Here is a 9764-nt window from a genome sequence, read left to right on the forward strand (position 1 = left end):
GGGACAGAGACCTGTATTACAATTCAGGGACAGAGACTGTATTACAACTGTAAGGGACAGAGATTAAGTGCTACTTCAAAGCAACCGTCTATAGTTTCGTAAGTGATGGCCTGGCAATATTGTCACAAAAGTTAGCTAGCAAACCATCTAATGACAACCCAGTTAAAACACGTCACTAATGTGTTTACTACTACATTGTGCATTCGTTGGAGAACTAGCTAGATACAGAAGAAAAAGGGTTTTCAATGTTTACACTAACGTTAAAATACATATTGGTAGTTTACTAGCTAGGTATTAGGTTAGCTAGCTAGCTAGTCATAGCAACAAGGACGACCTTCGTTTGCTAACTTTCACTACATTGCCAAAATGCTTTCTATAGATGTTCTTATTAAATGCACACACTATTTATATGCGCATTTGAATATAAGAGGTGCGCTTACCTGCTATGGAGTCAAATCATGTTTGACGGCATGCTACCATGCTAATTTAGCCACAGCCCCGATAATAAAACTGGAGTAGAGGGCCACATAAACACAGATGACGTTACGCCACCAGCACGTAGGTCGGTTAGTGCTTTCAGGGATCCTTGGGACGTCCAACTCTTGTGTAGCTGGCACGCAAACGGGCACAAGCAAGGACACAAATAATGGTATAAATACAAATACTAAAAAGTGGCTTCCTCTCCTCGCATTCTCTCTCCTTCATGTGCTGAACATAGAGTACAGATGAAAGCAATAGTGTACCTGTAGTGGGTGGTTCGTCCATACAAATGCAATTCATACAAGAACATAAATTAGTTCCGAAAAATAGTATCATATTTTCATAGGCAAAATAAAAAGTTGATTTATTAATAAATTAATACAGAAAACACAAATTATTGCAACCATTCTTTTAGTTATTGTAAATGCCAATCATTCTCTCTCTTGGCTTCTGTCCCACGTGTTTCACTTTATTCACCGGATCTCCCCGTCATTCCGAAGTAGTAGATACTCCATCAGAGAGCTGGGGATGTCCAATCTACTGATAGCGGCGTCGATACCTTTTCCTAAGTGGCGGCGCAGAGCACAGCGGCACAGGTGCTGCAGGGAGCGAGGCTGGCTCGTCATCTGCCTCACAGAGTCAAAGAAAACCTGGTGCGTCTGGGGACAGAGAGATGGTGAGGGAAATGGAAGAAGGACATTAGATGGTTCAGGCAGTGAAGGAGAGAGTTGAAAACGGAGGAAAGGACAAACCTCATGTATCTCAAGAGGGATAGACTGCATCCATTCCTCACAGGAAGGGACAACAGCATAGCAGTTCAGCATTACCTCCAGGGTGGCAGGGGAGATGAGGCAGAGCTTCAGCATCTATATGGAAGAAATCTGTGGGTTATTATTATTATCATGCCCTCCAAAATATATTGTCTACGTAGAATTGCAGGGAATTAACTTTAAAACACATTCATAGCGCCCCCCAAATTAAATAAAATCAAGCTTTTGCTGGTTCACATATTTCATCCCAATAAAATATAATTAAATGGGCCCAAATCCAACCTCCAACTGGCATTTGTATACCCAGCTTGGCCCAACTGACTTTTCCAATTGCCCTACCAAGCTTTTACCGGCCTTGGCCCCGTGGTTTAGGAGGGAGCGTGCTACAGCCTCCGGATGCTGGTCTGGATAGTCCTCCACCACCTGCAGACAGGAGAAGGAGAAGAAGTCTGTCTTATCTACCACTCACTGACTATGAAAATGATGAATATAATTAAATAACCTTATGTCCAAATGGATCTTGCACTTTGACCACATAACTCTCCGTAGCTCCCTCTGCCCCCCCATATGGCCCACCCTTAACCCCATCTGTAACAGACAGTCCATGGGTGTGTATCCTGCACAGTTCTGCACGTCTGCTTTGGCTCCGTGTTGTAGTAAAATTTCTGCAATGCGTGGGCTGCAGTTACTACAGGCGTTGTGTAGAGGTGTGTGGTGTTTCCTGCCTGCAGTGCAGGGGTCAGCCCCAGCTCCCAGCAGCATCTGGACCACGCGGAGGTACCGCCCAGCCTCGGCAGGCCTCTCAGCCCCACCACAGGCTGCATTCAGGGGGTCTCCCCTCACGGTTCCTGGCTGACACGTCAGCTCCATGGGACAGAAAGAGCTTCACATGCTCCTCCAGATCCCGACGAGCCACCACATGGAGGGGCGTATCTTTGTTTCACTGGTCAACACATTGACCTCTGCCCCACCCGTCACCAGCAGCTCAGCACACCTGAAGAGAGTAGAGACACAACCTTATGATCTTATCCTTCATTAGCACCCACATCAACAGACCCACCTGCCATATAACTTTTGAAACATTCCTCTACCTATAAATAATAGAAATGATCACCAGGCATAGTGTCAGTATTGCTAAGAGCGCTGTCACTCACTGAAATGTCTGGGCTGTGCTGCAGAGGTGAAGGGGTGCACTGCCGTCTTCTGCCAGCAGGTCAGGGTCTGCTCCGTGGGCTAGCAGCAGCTGGACACAGCTGTCATGGCCATCTATACAGGCATCATGCAGGGCTGTGCTGCCACCAGGGTCAGCATCCACCTCCGCCCCTCGAAACAGCAGCTCCTCCACACAGCCTGAGTGTCCCTTGCTGGCTGCCAGACGTAATGCAGATGTCTGCTTGATCTTGGAGCTCATGGTCCACATCCCTGCCAGAGGGACAGAGAGTATGTACATTATTTACCTAGCAGATGCTCATAGCCAGAGAGGCTTAGGTATGTTTAGAGGATAGAATAAAGAGAGTCGATGAGCAGTGATTGGGGAATGATTGGAAGATCTATAAGAAAGGCACAGATAGGTCTAATAAAAAAACAACAGTGAAGCAGTAAAAGTGAGTTCATATTCTCTGCGTTTGACACCTGCCTGGAGCCCACACCATCTCCTCATGTACTGTTTCCATCAGTGCGTTGACCATGCAGGGGTCCTTTGACACAACGTGCACTCCCTTCATGTCCCCACACATGAATGTGTTGTGGATTGTGGTATCTCTGCATCGGGCCTCATAGACCCGGATCTCCTGGAGGCCCCGCTGCTGTCTGGGAGGGGGTCTGGAGGCCCGGGACACAGGTGGCCGGCTCATGGCCCTCCTGTGGGCCAATGCCTGCCGCTTATCCTTCCACTCCTGGAGCTCCTGATCCACTTTCAGAGAGTGCAAGGCGGCTGAGCTGAAGGCAAATGTGTCCTTGGACATGACACCCAAAGCTGGAGCAGAATCTCAAGCAATCCACTGAGGTCTTCAAGCAACACATTTGAAACAGTTCCAATTTTAGTTGCTTACAGTGGACACAACATGACTCAGTGCAGCAAATTTGACTTAGACACTGACTAAAAACCTACTGTTATGGCCAATACTAAACGACAATCCAGACAGAGACAACAGAGAAAACACTTTATTTTGTCTCTGGTCTTTGAAGATTGTATTTACATCCTATCAATGTTGTGTGAATATAGAATTCTACTCACCTTGAACTTGTAACCACTGTCAATTCAGAATTTTTTCATGTGAACTCAAGTAAGTTACTATACAAAATATAGCACATTTGCTGTTGTGGATAATGTAATTTGCTTACGACTACTTCATAACGTGTTTACAGACACGTCCAAATGTCCTTTCACAATATATTGTTGCCCCAATACAAGTTTAGTGCCTGTTATAAATAGACGGGGAACTCAATCTGATATTCGGGGAACTGCATTAACTGAGATAGTCAGCAGGTGGCGACAAGTGACGACCCATCTCGCGAACGTCACGCAACGTAAACATTGATTACGTAATTACGTTTTACTTGAACGTGGCGGTGCTATTCTCACAAAATTTAGCATTTACAACATCTTGCGTTGCTTGAAAAGTTACAAAGTACTAAATGGCTGAATTAAATGACATCTACACTGTCGATTGATCTTATGTATCAATGTAAATAGACAGTTAGAAAAGACATTCGACACGAGATCGCATTGCTGCTATGGTAAGAATCAGTCATGTTTGTTTGCTAGCTCTGGTTCCCAGGTCGGTAGCTGCCACAAGTTCACAAATGAGAGAAGCTTCTAGCTAGCTTGGCACGTAGCTAACAGTGTTAGCCAGCCATCTAGTTGGCGAAATGTAATTTACATCTCGCACTTTCTTAGTTGATGCTATATTTGAAGATGTCTTTCTTTTTCGACAGAATTGCAAGTGGAATGGATTATTTAACGTTGGGGAGGACTTCGATGATGAGGTGCTGCAAACTGATTTACACAGTCAGTGATTACCACCTGCTGATATGATAGTTATGACAGATTATAGCCCTCTGTATAAATTCTCACATTGACATCACAAGCAATGTAGAGTACTGTTGTGAAACTATTTAGTCTGAACACCCCTGACTTTCTTTGAATATGAGTTATACAATTTTTGTGTGTGTGTGTGTGTGTGTGTGTGTGTGTGTGTGTGTGTGTGTGTGTGTGTGTGTGTGTGTTAGGATCTACTTGAGATGGACTGGTCTGCTCCATCAGTGTCTGCTAGCACACTGTCCTCTGCAGCACAGTCCTGTTTCCTCCGTTCAACTGCAACATCAACTCCTGCTGCCCCCTATGGTCAGAATAACTCACATCAACCAACCACAGAAGGCATATTTGCCCATAGGGGCCTGTCGAATGGCCCAGGGTCAGATAATTCAACACCGAACAGTGTAGGGCAGTCTCCTGCTTTGGGTTTGAGACAGCTCTCTACATCTAAACCATTGCACTCATTCCCTCTTCCCCCTCTCCACCTTCCTACACTGAGTAGGGGACTGTGTACAGTTACCCAACAGAGCTCCTCACCAGCTCAACGGATGAAGTCAAACACAACAGGACAACAAGAGGCCCCCTCGCCGCAGGATGACTTTGATGATTGGGATGTTGACCTGGCAGACCTAGATGAAAGTGACCCACAGATGAGCACTTGGGCTCAGGTCCGAGAAACTGCTCCAGCTGCAGATCTAACCAAGCCCAGCGATGACTCTGTATCCCCAGCTAAAAGACTACGGCCCACAGCCTGTGGTGGTGCTCAAACCGGGCCCAATGTGGGTCTGAGAGGATTCAGTACCTCTAACCAAACGTCTGGTCTTCCCAGTAGTAGTAGTATACTCCACAGGTCCTCATTCCCTGGTCCCTTCCCCTCTCCCCACCCTGATCCTAGTGCTACCTTCCTCCTCGCTCCACCCCAGAGCCCAGTGTTATCTGGCCTCACCATGGCCTCCAGCCCCTTCCCCAGGCCTGTGACCCCCAGGCCAGTCAGAGGACTTCCTTCCCAGGTACAGAGGCCCTGGGCTACACCTCTGGCTCAGGGACGCAGCCTTTTGACCCCATCTCCCCAGCCCCTCTAGTAGGTTTGGTGGACCCATTCCTTCCCCCAGTCTCACCCCCCGTTCCTCCACACGCCCGTCTTCACTAACCACTTGATTCAGCTGGTGTCCAACTCCAACAAGACCCCACAGAGACCGGGTTTTGACCACATCCGGCCCAATACCCGCCGCTTCCCCGGGCCTGCAGGAATCCTACCACAACAGGTGTGTCTCTTTCTGCTTCTGTCCCTACCTGCCTCTCTATCTGTTTATTTGTAGTCTAACTAATCTCAGCAGTCAGCAATGCTCTTGGTTGTGATACTAAGCTACTGCGGGGTTCCATTCTCTCTCCTTAAAGCAGCTCCATGGGCAGAGCCTGGATGACATCGTGGTGGCCATTCCTCAGACACCTGCACATGGGGCCGTGGCTCGACTGCCCAGTCAGGTACTATCACACTGATGTGTAAGGTTATACATTTACACAATGTGTCATGATATTTGTTAACCTTTTTGTCCATTCTTTATTATATCATGTTGCTTTATGAACATGTGATGTGTGTGTAAAAACAACTTGTCCAGATTCCCAGCTCTCAGACTGAGGAAGAGGATTTCAGTGGAGGTCCGTGGGCAGCGATGAAAGCAGAGATGGGATTGGACGAAAGGAACTCCTCCTGTTTTCTGCACTCTTACAGCGTGGCCATGGTACTCCGCAAGGTGACCAGCACATTTAGCGGTATCCAATTTACACAGCCTATAGTAGTGTAAATGGCATGAAAGGTGACTGAAAGGCTAACAGTGTTCAGGCTGTGCGTGGCCATGTACCCTTCAACAATATGCATCATTTAACATAGCATATTTCATGTTAGAAGCTTTAAATGCCATATCATCTGGTGCAAAAATGTAACACTTGCGTAACACCGTTTGCATAATTTGACTTCATGAGCATGTTTTTCTGCACCCAGGGCAGCCTCCCTGATAGAAGTGGATGGACTGTTTTTCTCTATGTTAATGGCCCTTGTCTCTGTGGTGGCACTCTATCAGTATAATCAGGACAAATGACAGGCCTGTGCCTAGGGTGTTAGTAGTTATTATCCCAAACATGATCACACATTAATCATCTTAATGGTTATTCTGTTGTTTTTCCACAGTCTTAATGTGCCACTGCTAATGGCAACTCTGCATGAGTAATTGAGATGTTTAATTAATTAAAGTTAATGATTGGCAGTTGTTTGAACTTGTTTTCTAGTGCTCTAATACGAAGGTCTCTGTCTGTCTCTCTCTGTCAGGCGGCCCTGAAACAGCTGGTGAAGAACAAGGTCCCCAACATGGCTGTGGTACTAAAGAGCATCCTCCACACACACGCTGATGCCAAGGCTGTGTTCAGGGATCCCACAGGTAAGGCCTACTGGTGGTACGCTTGTGCTTGTAGGTAGAACTGGTCACACAGCCATTTTAGTGAGTCTGTGGCTGGCGGTTTCAGTGTCCCTAGGGCCCTCTTTCTTCCATTTGTCTGTCTCTTTCTCTCATTTTCTTGTAGTTCCTCTCTATTTCTCTCTGAGTACTGTTTAAACCTAGCAGGTCATCATGGCCTCAGGAGAGCCAGCATGATGACTCCTGAGCAGATCTATTAAAGTATTTACTAAACCTTAGTGTTGTGCTTATTAGTGATTCTATCATCATGGATCAGCATCAAATGAATGGGTATTAAGCACATGCTGATCACCACTGACTATTAAGTCTCAGTGATCTGTGCATTCCCTCCTGAAGTGTTGCCCATGGTGCTACCTGTCAACAGATTACCACTGGAGGGGATGCACTGATTACTACACTGTTGTCATTAGCAGGAATAATGTGACCAGTGTGCTCCATGTGGAATGAATCAATCACATGTATTTTATACAGCCATTTTTACATCAGCAGTTGTCACAGAGTGCTATACAGAAACCCAGCCTAAAACCCCAAAAAGCAAGCAATGCAGATGCACAGTGGCTAGGTATGCTGTTTTGCTCTGACTGCACCGGTAGAACACAGTAGTAATACGTGTGTCTGACTGTAGGAGAGATGCAGGGCACAGTACACCGGCGCCTCCTAGAGGACAGACTAGGGGAGCTCAAGACGGGGGCGGTACTGCTGCTCAAACAGGTAGGACTTCCACAGGCCACACACCTCACTATTTACTTGTGTTTCATTGCAAATCATTTGTTGGATTCTTCAAAATGATTGATGAGCCACTCACAATAAAATCACAAACAAATTGTGTGTAAAGTTGAGAATTTTTGCACTGTTAGTGGTAGACCCATAATTAGTTGTCTCTTCATGAAGGTGGGTGTGTTCTCTCCGTCCCACCGTAACCACTACCTGAACGTGACACCCAACAACCTCCTGAGGATCTACCCTCCTGACGGCTCGACCCCGTCCCACACACAGAGCCAGCTGCTCCCACTCCCCCTGGTGAGAGACCACTACCAAGGCCTGGAGGATATCTTGTTGTTATCCTAGGCTGTTGGGAGTTTGATGTTTGTCTAACTCTACTGTTGAATGTAGGAGCCAATGTTGGAATCACCTGATCAGTCCTCCAGTGTCCCAGGAGCCCCTGTGTCTCAGATGGAGTTGTTCTATGATGATGAGGATGTTCGGGCCCCACAGGTCTCTGCAGACTCTGGTGCTGGCTCCTCTAGTGTTCCACAGGGCCCGCCTGCTGCACCACTGGACCTGTCCTGGGACGCAGGTGGGACTTGGATATGCATATGAGTGTATGTTCTTGGTAAACCAATCAGCAGCTCCACCCTGTGTTTGATTGAATTTGTCTGTCTCTGTGTTGTGCAGATGACCTTGATGAGCTTCTTGGGGAGTTGCCTGTTGAGTCCTACTGCCTCTGACACCTGCCCACCTACCCCTTATGGACAAGGTACATTTATACAGGGGAGATGTAGGACAACTAAGCTGCCACTTACATGTGAATTTGAGTTTGGCTCATTCTGACCGCATGTTGGATGCCTTTCTACCTGATTCCCCCAGAGAATCTTGTCGCCTGAAGTGCTGTCATTTTGTGTTTGGTGTGCTGTGACCGTTAATCGCACCATTATAAATTGCATGTCGGCCGTGTGGGGGGAAAAACTCTGAGATGTTGGGAACTGGGACTGTCGCTCCCGCATCTCCCCAATTTGAATGAAGCTTCACTACCCATACTGCTACGGGTACATCCCATACTGCTACGGGTACATCCCATACTGCTACGGGTACATCCCATGCTGCTACGGGTACATCCCATGCTGCTACGGGTACATCCCATGCTGCTACGGGTACATCCCACGGGTACATCCCATGCTGCTACGGGTACATCCCATGCTGCTACGGGTACATCCCATGCTGCTACGGGTACATCCCATGCTGCTACGGGTACATCCCATGCTGCTACGGGTACATCCCATGCTGCTACGGGTACATCCCATGCTGCTACGGGTACATCCCATACTGCTACGGGTACATCCCATACTGCTACGGGTACATCCCATACTGTTACGGGTACATCCCATACTGCTACGGGTACATCCCATAGACACAGTCATTCCCCTGTTTGAAGACCTGCTGGCTGATGTTTTGTATATTTTTTTACTTCACAAAGCAGTCTCCTCTAAATCATAGCTAAGTACTGTATGTGCATATAATGTCTTGTAAAACATGTATATATTAAAGAAGACTTCTGTTCGATAATACACTACACAACTGAAATGGTCTCTGATTTTCTTGTCTCTAATTTGCGGTCTTTGGAGTGATTGAGAATTAAAATGCACGAGAATGCACTTACTAATAGGAACAGTATATGGAGAATCAAACAGTACAATTAAATGTCCATTTAAACCCTGGCTTGATTGATCCACACTTGTGCTTTAATTGCATGGTGGTGGTGTGCTGTAATTAGGCACCGGTGTTGCAAGGTTTCATTGGAGAGGCAGAGTATCCTGCTGTTCATAACCATTGTCTATTAATTGGAACTGCAAATCTTTTTCTCAATTTAAAGTTTTTAAACAGTTTTCTTGTCTTTCAGTCAACTAACACTATTTTAAACATTGATGGCGCTGATGAAACATGGTGTAAATTTAAGTATCAGCCTGAAGTGAATGACTTTAAACATTGTCTCCTGGAACCTTCTGCCTGTCATTCTCTGCCATGCTCTTCTTTCTCCATGTCTGTCTTATTGCTATTTCCTCTCTCTCCGATCCCCTTCCTCTGTCTCTCCGATCCCCTTCCTCTGTCTCTCCGATCCCCTTCCTCGGTCTCTCCGATCCCCTTCCTCGGTCTCTCCGATCCCCTTCCTCTGTCTCTCCGATCCCCTTCCTCTGTCTCTCCGATCCCCTTCCTCTGTCTCTCCGATCCCCTTCCTCTGTCTCTCCGATCCCCTTCCTCTGTCTCTCCGATCCCCTTCCTCTGTCTCTC

At 46.8% G+C, this 9764-nt stretch overlaps 4 protein-coding genes and 1 pseudogene across 4 annotated transcripts in view; 2 read left to right on the plus strand and 3 right to left on the minus strand.

Moving 5' to 3' along the window:
• Nucleotides 1-593, minus strand: part of LOC124015307 (transmembrane and ubiquitin-like domain-containing protein 1) — a 4023-nt gene extending 3430 nt beyond the window's left edge. Inside the window, exon 1 of the mRNA XM_046330464.1 lies at nt 441-593. The gene's annotated coding sequence lies outside the window, so the exon portion shown is untranslated. The remainder of the gene's footprint in view (nt 1-440) is intronic.
• Nucleotides 594-757: 164 nt separating this feature from the next.
• Nucleotides 758-2670, minus strand: LOC124015390 (annotated as a pseudogene).
• A 190-nt stretch (nt 2671-2860) lies between these two features.
• LOC124015391 (ankyrin repeat and SOCS box protein 16-like) lies at nt 2861-3777 on the minus strand. The gene is made up of 2 exons (XM_046330553.1): nt 3487-3777; nt 2861-3250 (listed from the first exon to the last, which is right to left on the minus strand). Exon 2 carries the CDS (start codon nt 3212-3214, stop codon nt 2861-2863), a length of 354 nt encoding a protein of 117 aa, XP_046186509.1. The 5' UTR covers nt 3215-3250; nt 3487-3777.
• Nucleotides 3778-3795: 18 nt separating this feature from the next.
• Nucleotides 3796-5369, plus strand: LOC124015392 (mucin-5AC-like). Its single transcript, XM_046330554.1, has 3 exons — nt 3796-3989; nt 4188-4238; nt 4482-5369. The coding sequence occupies exons 1-3, from the start codon at nt 3987-3989 to the stop codon at nt 5367-5369; spliced, it is 942 nt and encodes a 313-aa protein (XP_046186510.1). The 5' UTR covers nt 3796-3986.
• A 47-nt stretch (nt 5370-5416) lies between these two features.
• LOC124016041 (homologous recombination OB-fold protein-like) lies at nt 5417-8634 on the plus strand. The gene is made up of 8 exons (XM_046331561.1): nt 5417-5552; nt 5686-5772; nt 5907-6041; nt 6614-6722; nt 7384-7469; nt 7650-7778; nt 7872-8055; nt 8154-8634. The coding sequence occupies exons 3-8, from the start codon at nt 5961-5963 to the stop codon at nt 8204-8206; spliced, it is 642 nt and encodes a 213-aa protein (XP_046187517.1). The 5' UTR covers nt 5417-5552; nt 5686-5772; nt 5907-5960; the 3' UTR covers nt 8207-8634.
• The last annotated feature ends 1130 nt before the right edge of the window (nt 8635-9764 follow it).

The sequence above is a fragment of the Oncorhynchus gorbuscha genome, linkage group LG26 (assembly GCF_021184085.1).
Source record: "Oncorhynchus gorbuscha isolate QuinsamMale2020 ecotype Even-year linkage group LG26, OgorEven_v1.0, whole genome shotgun sequence".
NCBI classification, from domain to species: domain Eukaryota; kingdom Metazoa; phylum Chordata; class Actinopteri; order Salmoniformes; family Salmonidae; genus Oncorhynchus; species Oncorhynchus gorbuscha.